At 40.6% G+C, this 17,524-nt stretch overlaps 1 protein-coding gene across 1 annotated transcript; it reads left to right on the top strand.

The window, feature by feature from the left end:
* Positions 1 to 7,327: 7,327 nt before the first annotated feature.
* On the top strand, positions 7,328 to 17,249 carry LOC137298244 (microspherule protein 1-like). The gene is made up of 13 exons (XM_067830417.1): positions 7,328 to 7,656; positions 8,348 to 8,718; positions 9,338 to 9,379; positions 9,798 to 9,878; positions 10,387 to 10,496; positions 11,050 to 11,158; positions 11,478 to 11,622; positions 12,334 to 12,409; positions 12,880 to 12,908; positions 13,144 to 13,236; positions 13,694 to 13,776; positions 14,194 to 14,409; positions 15,423 to 17,249. The coding sequence occupies exons 1-13, from the start codon at positions 7,626 to 7,628 to the stop codon at positions 15,513 to 15,515; spliced, it is 1,479 nt and encodes a 492-aa protein (XP_067686518.1). The 5' UTR covers positions 7,328 to 7,625; the 3' UTR covers positions 15,516 to 17,249.
* Positions 17,250 to 17,524: the final 275 nt, after the last annotated feature.

The following is a 17,524-nucleotide window of genomic DNA, read 5'->3' as shown; positions in this document are numbered from 1 at the left end:
GCAGGACGGACATGCACCAGCTTACAGAGACTGACTTTCAAACCTAACCCTGCCACAACAGTGTCTGTCAGCAGGACGGACATGCGCCAGCTTACAGAGACTGACTTTCAAACCTAACCCTGCCACAACAGAGTCTATGAGCAGGACGGACATGCACCAGCTTACAGAGACTGACTTTCAAACCTAACCCTGCCACAATAGTGTCTGTCAGCAGGACGGACATGCGCCAGCTTACAGAGACTGACTTTCAAACCTAACCCTGCCACAACAGAGTCTATCAGCAGGACGGACATGCACCAGCTTACAGAGACTGACTTTCAAACCTAACCCTGCCACAACAGTGTCTATCAGCAGGACGGACATGCGCCAGCTTACAGAGACTGACTTTCCAACCTAACCCTGCCACAATAGTGTCTGTCAGCAGGACGGACATGCACCAGCTTACAGAGACTGACTTTCAAACCTAACCCAGCCACAACAGTGTCTATCAGCAGGACGGACATGCGCCAGCTTACAGAGACTGACTTTCCAACCTAACCCTGCCACAATAGTGTCTGTCAGCAGGACGGACATGCGCCAGCTTACAGAGACTGACTTTCAAACCTAACCCTGCCACAACAGTGTCTATCAGCAGGACGGACATGCACCAGCTTACAGAGACTGACTTTCAAACCTAACCCTGCCACAATAGTGTCTGTCAGCAGGACGGACATGCGCCAGCTTACAGAGACTGACTTTCAAACCTAACCCTGCCACAACAGAGTCTATCAGCAGGACGGACATGCGCCAGCTTACAGAGACTGACTTTCAAACCTAACCCTGCCACAACAGTGTCTATCAGCAGGACGGACATGCGCCAGCTTACAGAGACTGACTTTCAAACCTAACCCTGCCACAACAGAGTCTATCAGCAGGACGGACATGCACCAGCTTACAGAGACTGACTTTCAAACCTAACCCAGCCACAACAGTGTCTATCAGCAGGACGGACATGCGCCAGCTTACAGAGACTGACTTTCAAACCTAACCCTGCCACAACAGTGTCTATCAGCAGGACGGACATGCACCAGCTTACAGAGACTGACTTTCAAACCTAACCCTGCCACAATAGTGTCTGTCAGCAGGACGGACATGCGCCAGCTTACAGAGACTGACTTTCAAACCTAACCCTGCCACAACAGTGTCTATCAGCAGGACGGACATGCACCAGCTTACAGAGACTGACTTTCAAACCTAACCCTGCCACAATAGTGTCTGTCAGCAGGACGGACATGCGCCAGCTTACAGAGACTGACTTTCAAACCTAACCCTGCCACAACAGTGTCTATCAGCAGGACGGACATGCACCAGCTTACAGAGACTGACTTTCAAACCTAACCCTGCCACAATAGTGTCTGTCAGCAGGACGGACATGCGCCAGCTTACAGAGACTGACTTTCAAACCTAACCCTGCCACAACAGAGTCTATCAGCAGGACGGACATGCACCAGCTTACAGAGACTGACTTTCAAACCTAACCCTGCCACAACAGTGTCTATCAGCAGGACGGACATGCGCCAGCTTACAGAGACTGACTTTCAAACCTAACCCTGCCACAACAGAGTCTATCAGCAGGACGGACATGCACCAGCTTACAGAGACTGACTTTCAAACCTAACCCAGCCACAACAGTGTCTATCAGCAGGACGGACATGCGCCAGCTTACAGAGACTGACTTTCAAACCTAACCCTGCCACAACAGTGTCTATCAGCAGGACGGACATGCACCAGCTTACAGAGACTGACTTTCAAACCTAACCCTGCCACAACAGTGTCTATCAGCAGGACGGACATGCGCCAGCTTACAGAGACTGACTTTCAAACCTAACCCTGCCACAACAGTGTCTATCAGCAGGACGGACATGCACCAGCTTACAGAGACTGACTTTCAAACCTAACCCTGCCACAACAGTGTCTATCAGCAGGACGGACATGCACCAGCTTACTGAGACTGACTTTCAAACCTAACCCTGCCACAACAGTGTCTATCAGCAGGACGGACATGCGCCAGCTTACAGAGACTGACTTTCAAACCTAACCCTGCCACAATAGTGTCTGTCAGCAGGACGGACATGCACCAGCTTACTGAGACTGACTTTCAAACCTAACCCTGCCACAACAGTGTCTATCAGCAGGACGGACATGCGCCAGCTTACAGAGACTGACTTTCAAACCTAACCCTGCCACAATAGTGTCTGTCAGCAGGACGGACATGCACCAGCTTACTGAGACTGACTTTCAAACCTAACCCTGCCACAACAGTGTCTATCAGCAGGACGGACATGCACCAGCTTACTGAGACTGACTTTCAAACCTAACCCTGCCACAACAGAGTCTATCAGCAGGACGGACATGCACCAGCTTACAGAGACTGACTTTCAAACCTAACCCAGCCACAACAGTGTCTATCAGCAGGACGGACATGCACCAGCTTACTGAGACTGACTTTCAAACCTAACCCTGCCACAACAGAGTCTATCAGCAGGACGGACATGCGCCAGCTTACAGAGACTGACTTTCAAACCTAACCCTGCCACAACAGTGTCTATCAGCAGGACGGACATGCGCCAGCTTACAGAGACTGACTTTCAAACCTAACCCTGCCACAATAGTGTCTGTCAGCAGGACGGACATGCACCAGCTTACTGAGACTGACTTTCAAACCTAACCCTGCCACAACAGTGTCTATCAGCAGGACGGACATGCGCCAGCTTACAGAGACTGACTTTCAAACCTAACCCTGCCACAATAGTGTCTGTCAGCAGGACGGACATGCACCAGCTTACTGAGACTGACTTTCAAACCTAACCCTGCCACAACAGTGTCTATCAGCAGGACGGACATGCACCAGCTTACTGAGACTGACTTTCAAACCTAACCCTGCCACAACAGAGTCTATCAGCAGGACGGACATGCACCAGCTTACAGAGACTGACTTTCAAACCTAACCCTGCCACAACAGTGTCTATCAGCAGGACGGACATGCGCCAGCTTACAGAGACTGACTTTCAAACCTAACCCTGCCACAATAGTGTCTGTCAGCAGGACGGACATGCACCAGCTTACTGAGACTGACTTTCAAACCTAACCCTGCCACAACAGTGTCTATCAGCAGGACGGACATGCGCCAGCTTACAGAGACTGACTTTCAAACCTAACCCTGCCACAACAGTGTCTATCAGCAGGACGGACATGCACCAGCTTACTGAGACTGACTTTCAAACCTAACCCTGCCACAACAGTGTCTATCAGCAGGACGGACATGCGCCAGCTTACAGAGACTGACTTTCAAACCTAACCCTGCCACAATAGTGTCTGTCAGCAGGACGGACATGCACCAGCTTACTGAGACTGACTTTCAAACCTAACCCTGCCACAACAGTGTCTATCAGCAGGACGGACATGCGCCAGCTTACAGAGACTGACTTTCAAACCTAACCCTGCCACAATAGTGTCTGTCAGCAGGACGGACATGCACCAGCTTACTGAGACTGACTTTCAAACCTAACCCTGCCACAACAGTGTCTATCAGCAGGACGGACATGCACCAGCTTACTGAGACTGACTTTCAAACCTAACCCTGCCACAACAGTCTATCAGCAGGACGGACATGCACCAGCTTACAGAGACTGACTTTCAAACCTAACCCAGCCACAACAGTGTCTATCAGCAGGACGGACATGCACCAGCTTACTGAGACTGACTTTCAAACCTAACCCTGCCACAACAGAGTCTATCAGCAGGACGGACATGCGCCAGCTTACAGAGACTGACTTTCAAACCTAACCCTGCCACAACAGTGTCTATCAGCAGGACGGACATGCGCCAGCTTAGAGAGACTGACTTTCAAACCTAACCCTGCCACAATAGTGTCTGTCAGCAGGACGGACATGCACCAGCTTACTGAGACTGACTTTCAAACCTAACCCTGCCACAACAGTGTCTATCAGCAGGACGGACATGCGCCAGCTTACAGAGACTGACTTTCAAACCTAACCCTGCCACAATAGTGTCTGTCAGCAGGACGGACATGCACCAGCTTACTGAGACTGACTTTCAAACCTAACCCTGCCACAACAGTGTCTATCAGCAGGACGGACATGCACCAGCTTACTGAGACTGACTTTCAAACCTAACCCTGCCACAACAGAGTCTATCAGCAGGACGGACATGCACCAGCTTACAGAGACTGACTTTCAAACCTAACCCAGCCACAACAGTGTCTATCAGCAGGACGGACATGCACCAGCTTACTGAGACTGACTTTCAAATCCACGTTTAGGCATCTTATAGCAAGCATGTATCAGGTTTTAGTCTGACCTTGAATTCATCTCCTTCGGCCTTGGTGAATCCATTACTGCCTATCTTCTGGGTTCTAAACCACTGGTGTTCATACTCCAGTACCCAGTCGTTCCACACAGGCACTAGGAGGTATGCGAGTGATTAATTCCAGTTGTGAGACACATAACAGAAGTACTTGCATATTGCTGTTTTAGTGGAATGTCATAATTGTATCCAGTGGTTTACCAAAACATAAGTTTTAGAAGTCAAAATGTTAAAACAATTTATTTGTCGGTTATTGTAAATTACCTTCCTCAACTGTTCATGACACCTCAAACTATCGAGCCCGGTCTTCGGTGAGTGCAGCGAACGCTTTAACCACTAAGCTACCCCATTACCAAACTGTAATAAAACCAAAACTGATACACTTATGTTCATGTAAAATCAACCATACATTCTCTATCGGCGTTGAAATATATTACAGTCACATATTTATGAATACCAAAATTGTCAGGATGAATTGCTATATTTTCATTGAAAGAGCTACATGATTATACCTCCACAGCGTTATGGAATGTAAGAACAATATTCAATATTAGCATTAACTGGGTGAATTGTTTCGAAGCTTTCAGCCATTTCAAATCTCTTAAATATGTAAAGCAAAATGGATGCAAAATTGGAACAAATTTAATAATACATCTGAGAGAAAAACTCAATAGAAAAGCACCGAGCGGGTTTCTAAACAAGCGGACGGTGTATAATCTCTCACTGGGCATCCATGTACCTTACAAACAACAATTTATGCATGGGGTATAGTTCTGTTGTCTATGTACCTTGTAGTGTCAAAAACACTTTTTTACAATTATTAAGTGATGCAGTACTGCCATTAATGGTTAAAGTATTCGGGGTATAATGAGGAACTCAGTCCTTATATGCATTCAATTTGGTTTGTCCTACTTTCGCATATAACAGTTGTTGATAGATAGACGAATGCAAGTCCCCCTTGCGGGTTACGGGAAAACACGAGTGGTTACGGAGACCTCATGACTGAATGATATGTAACCAACACGCGCATTTTGTGCAGGATGCACGAGAAATCAAAGTTCGTACTGATGAACCGATTGAAAACAAAGACCTGTGCAGTTTTCGTTGATTTTGCATCCATCTTGGTGGATATCCCGAATTGACTCCATCCAGACAACGGAATGTAGGATATAGTCGACATATGGTTAATACTTTTATTTACTTAAATCTTTAACATTCTTTCAACACATTATAAATACGTTGTTTTCCCATGACATATTAGGAATGACACATGTTCATGACGTACATATTTCTTATAGTGAAATTGCAACAGTAATCAGGGACGTAGGTAACCCAGGGGGCAATTGCCCCCTAGATTTTTTTTACTGATTATTATTTTTTGTTTTTGTTTTTGTATTTCAAAGGTATTGATATAACACGTTTTTGGAATCCCATATACCCTCAGCCCTGTGCACGTCTCAAATACTGAAGCAAAAAATGTCCTACATTTCAGGAACCAGAATGATATACCTCATTAAATATGGTTTAAAAGGCATTAATATATATGATAAGGAATGCTGGACAATGACATAGACTACGGTGCACCCTACATATTGTGCAATGCCTAAACATTAACGAACAAAAGAGTTACTAAAAAAAGAGAACGTCTGACTGCCTGACAATGCTGCACATGTGCAGAAGCACACCTTTGATACCAAGTCCATGCACGCTATACTGGACTGGACTGGATGAAATTCAAATACAGAGAAAACTGTATAATGGAATCAAAATCATTTTGATATTACATTTGAACTGAAAATGTGTTAATTTCAAAGTTGATAAAAAATAAGTTTGTCTTTCTGACTGACTTATCTTGTTAAGTTGCAACGAGTAAACTGGGTGAATGAGTAATATTGGACAAACCTGAACATGCCATGTACATGATGTAAATTTCTCATGCAATGTCTGGACTGTCAAATGAATTAAATATTACAGCTATTGTATATTAATACTTAAACCGAACAAAACAGTTGTTTTGCATGCATACAGATATGTCTAAACATATTTATAAGGATAAAGTCTAGTTCGAAACATTGTGTACAGATGTTACAATTGTGAACAAAGAAATAGGAAGAAACATTTTTAAAATTGCACAGAAGGTATTTATTTAGACCGCTCGGTCGGCATTCGAAACTGAGTTTTTTTAAATGCATTGTTGTTTCTATAGTGATCCGAAAAGTAAAATCCAACGATAATAATAGTCCCTCGCGAATGAGAGGAGATGTGCCGAAATAGATGGGTTGACAGTTACAAAGTTACAAAATGTATCAATATGCAGAGGAAAACTTTCATCTTTTCATTGGTGAGTGTTGCCATTGATTGAATTATCGTTAGGGCTATAGAGGTAACTAGTAAATAACGCACCCGACAACTCATTGCCTATTATTTATATAAATATTGGTATCTCTTCGTGGATAGTTGTTCATATATTTTGCTATTAGACTATTAGATGCTCATTTCAGCTAACAGTATGTATTCAATGTCCCCTTTCTTCCAATTAAGCTTTAGAATCCACGTCATGGTCATTAATTTAGTCATTAATTTAGTCATTAATTTAGTCATTAATTTAGTCATTACGTTTTAAACGTGACATTAGATGTCATTATGATGATCTACAAAGTGCAGATAAAATACAAATAAACTAACGAAGTCCACGTTTTCCCCTCATGTCACCCACGCACCCATTCATATTTATTCAGCGAAATGCATACTTTAAATGTTTTTTCACATCAGTTCAGTTAACCCATACATTGCTATCCCATACATTTGGATTATTTAGCTTTGTTCATTATTAGTCTTAATGATGATACGATGTAGCTAGACTGTGATGTCCTTCTCCGTTATATTTTTGTGGCTCTTATTATTTTTACTAAGTATTCTAATAGCTATGTGCTGAGTTCGTCTTTGTTTGAAAACCAGTTTTGACTTCAGCCAATCCTAACTTTTGTAAACACCGTAAAACTGTTAACTTCCGCTTAAGAACTGATTATACACTTGCTTCCACTTAGTGGCCTATGTTGTCGTTATTGCTTGCAATATGAACGATGTTCGTCGTTTTCTGTAAACAATAAAATGCAAGTTTTATGTTTATATATCTTTAGGCGTGTAAATCGCTTCTATTTCACGTTTCATTGAAATTTACTCAGGTCTGTCAGCACACTTGGCTTTGTTTCTACTTTTCACAAGGCAGGCAGATTCAAAGGCGAAAACAGTGAAACAACATGGAAGAGCCTGCATCGCTGCCACCACCTGGTAAGAATGTATATATTGACCGTTTAAACTGGTTTCCTTTTAATACTGACCGCTGCGGGAGCATACATTTACCGTTACTACCCAAATGAGACCACATCACGTTCACGTTGGTACGATTTAGTGTCGTATATTGGGGTCAGAGAGCTTCGAACATATAGCCCCATGTAGTTTTTGTCGATTAGATAATACTACTTATAAATTCAGCATCATGATCATTATGACAGAAGCTAAATTAAAGGGGCATCGTCGTGAGTTTTTTTTTTGTGTGTGTGTGTGTGTGTGTGTGTCACTACTTAAAGCAGACACCTTATCGTATGGCCTCTGGTTAAAGCATGAATCGCTGCTTATTGTACATACATTGATTACAGTTCAGCACTGTGTGAGAGTAGAATCTGTTCACATCTCAATAAGTACATCTTTATGTAACCAGAAATATTTTTAAAGTATAACTTCACTGATCTCTCTTGCCTCATCAAGCCTTATGATTAATTTTCATGCCCCATATCCTTTACCCTTGGATTCATGGGTAAGAAATATTGATAAGTGTAGTCTATTTCGACTCGAAACACTCATGTCTCGGAAGGCTTTGACAGAAACTAATACTTTGATGAATCATTACATCAACTTGTCATGTGATGCAGGAACATTTTGTCACAAAGTTTGTTGATGTTAATATTTATCATTTGTCAAGGTTCATCAACCCCAGTGACCCCTCAGTCCTCTGCCGTGCCATCACCTGTCCAAACACCAACCCAAACTCCACCATCATCAGCAACCAACACACCTAGTCCAGCTGTGAAGTCTGGGAGAAGGATGCCTATCCTAGACCCGAGAAATTTGATTCCAATTCGGCGGAGCTCAACCAGATCAATCAAAAGGAAAAAGTTTGATGATGAAGTTGTTGAGAGTAGTCTGGTCAAATCAGATCGTGGGCGAATCAAGATCACCCCACCTCAGCCTGAAAAACAGGAACCAGTTGTGCCAGAAGAGAAGGCACCAGCTCCTCCACAACCTGAGAAGAAAAAGGAGCCACCAAAAAGACCTGTTGGAACTAAAACTATGGTATATAATCTGTTGTGTGCTTTATTCACGATTGTGAATGATTAATGTTTGTCGTTTTAGAAGTAAAAACCTCTTGACTTTCTAAGACCTTGGCCAGTGGAAACTCAAGGCTAGAATTGGTGCTTCCTGACTATGTTTGATTTGGCAGTTAGATGCTTAGACTATGTGACTTTGTAGATTGCATGCCATGATGCATATATTAAGTTACAAGGGGTGGATCATTTGCTCATGCATCTAATTACTTGTTTGTGTGGTCCAGACTGAATTGTTTTCAGACGTTTTGGTAAATTGACATTCACTTGATCTCTGAACACCTTGTATATAGTGAGTTGCAACACATGTATATATTGACAGAGTTAATAACCATATAGCTTTATAAAATAGGGATGGAAATTGTCAATGCAAGAGCCAATACAAATTGAGCTTGTAGGAAGAACGTCTAGATACATTGACCCCAGGCAGACACTATTTTTGATCTGCTCAAATACTGAAAATTTCGGATGACAAAGTACATTCATTATTATCCTGAAACTGTTTACAATAGTTACAGCATGCTTCTGAAATTCTTTACGATCATGCAAGTGTCGGATAGTATGATGATGATTATATTCTGCTTCAGCCAACAAAGTCATCCTCCTCTAAACGAAACAAAAAACAAAAGGTAAGGAAAGTATTTTGTTTATTTTTGAGTTTGCAGATGTGGCAGCATTCCTGAATATGCTCTCACTTATTCAGTATGGTTATTGCATGGATAAACAGATTGTTGAGGACATCATATTGCAAAATGTGTACTGTCATAATGATTTCTATGTAGATACTTCTTTAGGTTGTTGCTTGAAGCATGTAGAGAGTGAAAAAACAGTAAATGCCTAAAAATTGAGCTTGTGGCTGTTGGTAATGGACAGGGCAAAAATTGAATAATTCCTTGTCCTTGGTTTGTGAACTAAATACACATTGTGGCTTTCACTGAAATAGCAGATATCTTCCAAGTTTTAAATCTGGAGAAAAAGCTCAAATTATTTTGGAGAGTTTATTAGATTCAAGTTAATACTATTTCATTCAATCTCTCTGTATTACAGACACAAGCTCCAGCTTCTACCAAAGACCTAGGACGATGGAAGGCTCAGGATGACCTGGCCTTGATAACTGCAGTTCAGCAGGTACGTAAAGGGAAACTAAACAATTTGAATTGACACATCACATTCAAATAGTAAAAGAAAGTGATATTCAGCCGTACCTTCATTAGTACCACAAGTGAGTGAGTGACTGAGTTTAGTGTTGTGCAGCACTCAGCACTCAGCACTCAGCAATGTTCCAGCTACATGGCAGCGGTCTGTAAATCATCGAGTCTATCCAGTGAGCATGAACATTGATCTATGCAACTGGAATACAATGACAAATGTCAACCAAGACAATGAGCCTGTCCATCGAGTCCCGTTAGTTGCCTCTTATGACAAGCATGGGTTACTTAAGATCAATTCTAACGCAGATTTTCATGTTTAGTTAAAGTGGCTGTTAAAAGATGCTGTAACGGATACGTGTAATTCACAGTGGTTGAACTCTAAACGTTATCATTGCCGAATGTTTTATAACAAGTACACGAAATATATTGTATTAATGTTTCAACAACAAAATCTGTTTCTTTTGACAAATGTTATTTTCTTTTAGACCAATGACTTGACCGGTGTGTACCAGGGAGTGAAGTTCTCGTGTAGATTTACTTTGAAGGAAATCCAGGAGAGGTGGTATGCTCTGCTGTATGACCCAGTCATTTCAAAGTGAGTACACTAGCAAAGCAGGATATGGATTTCTGTGTCTTGAAATAAAGCATAAACAATTCTAAATGTAAAGCTATGCCAGTATATTGTAGTGGATATTTTTTAAATCTTGCTGTTTACGTGCATCATCGCACCTTCATTCATAATCATATTGATGTGCCATGAAGGGTATGTTGTATGAAGAGTTCATTCAATGTCGATTTCTTGTCTTCCTTTTTTAAAATAGGTGTTATTTTTCATTTGTTTGGCCATGTTTCACAAAAGCCTTTACATTCCGATGTGGCGTATCTGTTCTCTCATCTGTAATGTGCAACTGTATAGATAGGGCAAGCGATTACATGTACATGGTTTAGGAATTGTGAGAAGAAAAGTGGAGAATACAGATAGGAGGGGATGGAAGATGGAAGATTTCATATGCTGTCTTTATTTTACTCATTTGGTTTATTTCAAACATTGAGGTTTAGTTCGTCAGATATGTAAATGAATTTTGAAAAATAGGATGCAGCATAGACTGTAACTAAAAGTAGGTCATGACTCACACACTGTTGTACAGACTTGCCATTCAAGCCATGAAGATGTTACACCCTGATGTGGCAGGAGCAGTCCAGGCTCAAGCCCTCTACAGCACTGAGGAGGAGAAACTCCTTGGCAAAATACCATCGGTTAGTGTCATCTTTTAGCGTATCAGTCGGGTAACTTTAGTAGGGGTAAAACAAGTAGATGATTAATGAATGAAAATGAAAAATATTAGGGACAGTACATAATTTTTGGCCAGGGCAGGTGATTTTTATGGAGAAGGATGTGCAATGTGTACAAAATCAACTAACAGTTTTAATATTAAACCTGGCTGACCCAAATCAGATATTAAAGATGCAATGTTATGATTGATTCCATGGTTGTACACAGCAACAAGCCAGCTGAAACTAATGTTGATACGATACACCAGTATGTGACTTTGATTCATCTGTTGTATCCTTGAAGAACACTCAGCCCCAGCCTACGCTGGAGGTGTTTGAGGACCTACTGGACAAAACCCCAGACATCTTCCATCCTGCAAGAACAGCAAAATCCTTGCATAGCCATTGGCTGCTCATGAAGCAGTACCACCTCCTTCCAGACCAATCAGGTGAGACCTTCCTCTCCAGCCATGAATATACAGTACATTCAAACGACGCTTTCACCACATCACTGTGATGGTGTTTTGTTCACATGATTATTCCTTTGTAAGCAGTATGTTTATTATTTATGAATAAGTTTATTTATAGTAACACACCTGTCTATGACCTGGAAGAGTACGAAAATATTTTCATGTACATACCTTCAATATTTGATTTATTAATTAATGCACTTAAGTTTGCACCTGACATAAAATGTTGGGAGTATTTAGGTTACCATCCATGGTTGACATGGCCATTCAAGTCTTCTCTCCACTGATGAAATTTCCATTGCAGGGTTCCATCCTAAAGGAAACTTATCATCAAGAAATCAAATCTCCATTGCCCCAATGTTTTTTGCTTTGTCAGTGTCATAGCTCTGGCTGTGTGTTTCATGGAAGTGGTGAAAATCTGAGACCTTCTCTTAGTGCTTTCATCTCACATCATGCAAACCTGACACAAAGTACCTGGAATAACATTGAACGTGAAGTTCAATGTATTTCACTGTCTGAGAGATTTTCTTGTTTTGTTGAGAGCTGTATGTCCTCAGGAAATAATGGTTAAAGAATAAATTCATTCTGGCCATTGTGGGATCTAATCACATGCAGCATTAGTTTCCAATAATGTGATCTGTGTAATATTATTGTCTGTAACACACCAGTACCTGTCACATATGTCCACAGTTCAGCCCATGCCACGAGGGGACCATGTCCTCAACCTGTCGGATGCAGAGGACATGCTGAATGATGATGACTTGAAGTGAGTGTTTGAACTATGTCTGTGTAAAGTGAAATATTGCCGACTAGTGTAAAACAACAAAAACCAGTGAGTTTTCAGTACATGTACCAGAATCACTACTTTAATAGTAACTGTCTTCTTGAGCAATGTGAATCAGGTTCATTTTTACTTGAGTATTCATTTATTGTGAAGTTAGACATCTGTTTGCTGTTGTCAACTTTGCACCCTTCAACTAGACTGAGCTTTTTCAGAAACAGCTAGTATAGAACTTATAGTATAGAAACTCTTCTTTTTAATAGATAAGGGCAATCATCACTTTCCATGTTACCTAATCACAATCAGCTGGAGGAAATGTCTTGATAAACACTGGCATGACTGGAGAAGGTGAAGTGAAGTATTGTAGGGATGTTAATTGAGTTGCCTCCCTTTACCTTCATCCCCCGTGCATGGTAGTCTATGCTGTTACATTTTTATTACATTGGTATTTTCAGGGATGGTAGAGATGAAATACTTGAACATGGTAAGTGGATTGATTATGTCTCTTTTACATTAAGGAATTTACTTGATAAGCTAATAAGTAATTAACCTGTTTTTCTCCAATCTGATCTTTCAGTGGGATTATTGAAATCTATAATCTGGGAAATGAACATATATGAAAGATAATATATGAACTCTTCATTTTTTTCAATTGCTATATCTGTTTCATGAATATGTATATATGATATGTACTAAGGAAATCTGAATTCTGCCCCCAGAACTTGCAATAGCTGACAAACGAAATAAGCGTGAGATTCGTCACCTTGAACAGGAACTGCCAAAATGGCAGGTGCAAGTTGACAGCATCACAGGTGAGAGACACACGTTTGTTTTTAACTGGCAAAAACTTTCCCATCATGGGTATTCCTTAGTTTTCAGATATTTGTGCACATATTTTGTTTCTGAGGGTTAGAATATGTCACTTTAAGACATTGTAATGTCAACCCTGCTGGTCCCAATAGTTGCATATATTTTCGGACATGGTGCACATTCTCCTTCTGTTGCTATGAATTTCAGACAATATTCTCAAACATAATTTTGCACAATTTACATTTATGTATTGATTTTTCCTCTATTTGTCACTTTACCATATGTGACATTGGTATAGTAGTTGCTTGCTGATAGTGATTTAAAACTGTTTGTTGGTAAATAAGCTTGGATACGTTCAAAACTTTTCACAAGTCAATAAGCCTAGTGAACTATTTTATCCCAGCCAATATAGTAATATATTAAGATACCAGTAGGAGCTAAGATCTTCCTGTATTGCAGGCATCAACCCGCAGGACTTTGACAACCAGACACTAGCAGTGCTGAAAGGGAGGCTGGTACGCTATCTCATGAGGTCAAGAGAGGTGAATATCCCTTACTAGTCTGTGACTCCTGCATACTGACCTCATGCATACACAGTTCATTGATGTTGACTCGAAAGTTTGCTGCTTTTATTGAAATTAGGATCAGTGTTTATAAATATATGGATGTACATTTAATTATGGGGTACGTTTTATCATCTAGTTTCATTGTTGCTGTTATTTGTTTGTAAACAGAAATAGCCAGTGTCTTGAGAGTAGTAAACAGGCACAGATGACTAGCGTTGCTTTATTGTTAAATTCCACACTCAACAATATTCCAGCTAAACTGCAGTGGTCTGTAAATAGTCAAGTCTGGTCCAGACAATCCAGTGGTGTAATTGGTATACGATGATACAAGACTGTGACTGGTTGTTGGGGGGGCATTGTTGCTTGTAAACCTCCATTAATATTCAATTTCAGATCACACTGGGTCGAGCCACAAAAGACAACCAGATCGATGTGGACTTGTCACTGGAAGGTCCTGCAGCCAAAATATCTCGGCGACAGGGAGTCATTAAACTGCGAAACAATGGAGATTTCTTCATTGCTAATGAGGGAAAACGGCCTATCTACATAGATGGCAAACCAGTGTTAGCTGGGAACAAACAGAAACTCTTCAATAATTCTGTGTTAGAGGTAAATACAATTCTTAACACAAGGTTGAAAAAAGTTTTGAACTTTCTAAACCTGCCTCAATAGTGATACAGTCAGCCTTGCTATAACACTCTTCATGATACTGTGGATTCAGTTAAACTGCACGGTAATCTGTGTAAGTAGAAATACAGTTGGAATAGTGGCCTGGAATAGTGGGGAAGGAACACTAAAAAATAAAACTGACTGAATTATGATATTAACCCATTAACTTTACAGTTGATATTATAAGATAAAAACTCTGCAGGCTCCTTGCCCCTGATTGTGAGTGAGTTTAGGTTTTATTTCACACTCCCAATGGAGGTAACTGTTTCATTTCTTTGGATGTTCTTTCTCATCTTTGGCTGATCTTTAAGCAATATTCCAGCTATATGGTGGAAGTCTGTAAATAATCAGGTCCAGACCGAACAATCTAGTGATCAACAGTATGAACATCAATCTGTGCAATGGGGAACCAAGTCAGTGAGTCTGACCACCCGATCCCATTAGTCACCTCTTACGACAAGGATAGTCTCATTTTATGGCAAGCATAGGTTGCTGGAGGACTATCCTTACCTGGACCTTCAGGGGTTGTCACGGGTTGTCAGAGAACATTTGGTTATATGAGAGCCAACATAAAGCCAAAGATGAGAAAGAACATCCGAAGAAATGAAACAGTTACCTCCCTTGGGTTGGCCAGAGTCTGTGACACAGCTGGGGTACTCCTAAAGAAATCCGCAAAGAAATGAAACCAGCAAATTATTGTCTATTTTGAGTTACTTCAAAGCTAAATGACAAAGAGAGTAAACATTATCTACATTGCCTGAGTAATTAGGATATTCACTGGATTGATGTCAACAAATTATAATGCTGTGAATATGTGCTTCATGTTAATATTTTATGATTATTAATCAACAATGGTGTAGGAAGTAGATTGTATAGACTGATATACTAAAATCGGTTTAAATCAATACAGAGTGTTGACATTTTCCTTACGTTCTTTTGTATTCTTTTTTCAGATCTCATGTTTGCGTTTTACATTTTTGATGAATCAAGATCTGATTAATGTCATACGAGCAGAAGCTCAGAAGATAACACCACCAACAACATGACCACGTTCAACATTAGCTTCATCCTCTTCACATTCATCTTCACCTACAACATCCATACGTGATATGCAGCTCTTCCTTACCTGGAGTCACCTTTACAGTGGGATGGCTATAGGAAGCCACCAGAATACGTACATCACTATTGTGGTTCATTTGAGATTGAAAGCTGCCATGAAGTGACTGCAGTAATCTTTACTGGAAAGTGCTGAGGTTGTCACTCAGCTGTGATCTCAGTGGTGGTGCTGTGATCTCAGTGAGCTCACTTGAGTTCCAGTCTCCCTATTGTTTCCTTACCAAAATTCTGAGAAGTATTGGTGCTTGAATACCAGATTTGTCATGATTGTATTCGTTGGTGTACTTGCAATGGCTCTGCAACCTTAAACTCCTCTTTCAAAATGTGTTCATGAGTGTATGTAAATCAGGGTTGATTTTCCTAGAATGTAAGGACAGTGAATATTCTGACGGAGTATTTCGAGAGTAAACATCCTCTCTGGACCTAGGCACTCACATGGTGGAATTACAAGTGCACATGGTGTGTTGGTCCTAGATAAGGAAAAGCTGCCATTCTCTGCCATTGTTGACACATGTTATCTGTTATTGTTGACATTATTGTATCTAGTGTATGGAAGGCCGCTTTATGCAACTGACATGGTTAAGAATAAAGGCTGTCATGAATGAAAGATGCACTCTAAGGCACACTGGCTCAAACATGTAGTGAACAATGAAATTTATATAGGGAGGAATGCTTGTTTAATTTGTTGTATAAATGTCATTTTAAGTTACCATATTTCCTGAGGATTTATGTATGTGATTTGCCTCTTGGAACAATGACCTGAGTGAATCATGACGCTAATCTCTTAACAGTTAAATGAACAAAACACTGTCACATGGTTTTGTTGAGTAACTATACCATTCAAGCTTCCTTCATGTCTGAGATTCTCACAGAAGTATTATATAGTTAATAATGTTTAATGGTTTGGGTTTTGACATGTTTTGGGTGGGGCAGTGGAGTAGCCAAGCGGTTAAAGAAATCACTTGTCATGTCGAAGACCCAGGTTTGATTCCCTACATGGGTACAATGTGTGAAGCCAGTTGTGTTGTAGCATGCCATGATATTGCTAGAATATTGCTAAAAGTGGTGTAAAACCATGCTCACTCACTTGCTCAGTATATTTTGGGTCCATTTTCCAAAGGCCACAGTTCTTTGTTTACTTTACTGATTTGTCTCAAGGAAACGATCTGCTGAAATTGATTTCAGTACAAAATTGTTGTCAGTACACCACTATGAAATTAAATCTTCATGGTTATAACGTATAAATATAAGGCCTTCAGCCTTGAAGCTATGCTTAGGAAAACGAATGTTTATTATTAGTTTTATTGGAAGTTTTCATGACTAAAAGTCTTGGCTTGCCTGTTATGTAGTTGATGCTAAATAGCAACATTTGGTTCCTCCTTTAGGTACACTTACAGAAACTGCGTGCTATATTCTCTGTTCTCAACATAAAACATTGTTCAACATCAGGAAACTTTCCCTTGTTAGTCTCTCTATGTTTGTTGTGTTGTTACTATTATGTAAAGATAAGTGAAACTGGTGTAATATACTATCACTGTTCTGATGCCAACCTCAACAAGTCGAGTGGAAGACTATGTATGTATGGAAGTAATAATGCCTTATTGAGAAGAGGGGATGTCATTTTGTAATAAACATCTTTATAATAAATAGTGTTCATAGTGGTGTCTAAGGATGGATATTTCATTGTACAGTGATGGAGAGTTGAATTACATATTCTTGTGACTTTATTGCTGGTATGCTTGCCATAAAAGGTGACTATGTTTGTTGTAAGAGGCAACTAACAGGATTGGGTGGTGAGGCTCGCTGACTTGGTTGACACATGTCATCAGTTCCCAATTGTGCAGATCAATGCTCATGATGGTGATCACTGGATTGTCTGGTCCAGACTCGATTATTTACAGATTGCTACCATATGGCTGAAATATTGCTGAGTATGGCA

Source organism: Haliotis asinina, chromosome 10 (assembly GCF_037392515.1).
Source record: "Haliotis asinina isolate JCU_RB_2024 chromosome 10, JCU_Hal_asi_v2, whole genome shotgun sequence".
NCBI lineage: Eukaryota > Metazoa > Mollusca > Gastropoda > Lepetellida > Haliotidae > Haliotis > Haliotis asinina.
Note: the sequence above shows the minus strand (reverse complement) of the source record. Positions and strands in the feature narration are given on the sequence as shown.

Coding starts and splice junctions, on each gene's coding strand:
- LOC137298244 (XM_067830417.1), top strand. CDS start 7,626: ATGGAAGAGCCTGCATCGCTGCCACCACCTG. Junction 7,657..8,347: donor TGCATCGCTGCCACCACCTG/GTAAGAATGTAT, acceptor TCATTTGTCAAG/GTTCATCAACCCCAGTGACC. Junction 12,909..13,143: donor AGATGAAATACTTGAACATG/GTAAGTGGATTG, acceptor TTCTGCCCCCAG/AACTTGCAATAGCTGACAAA.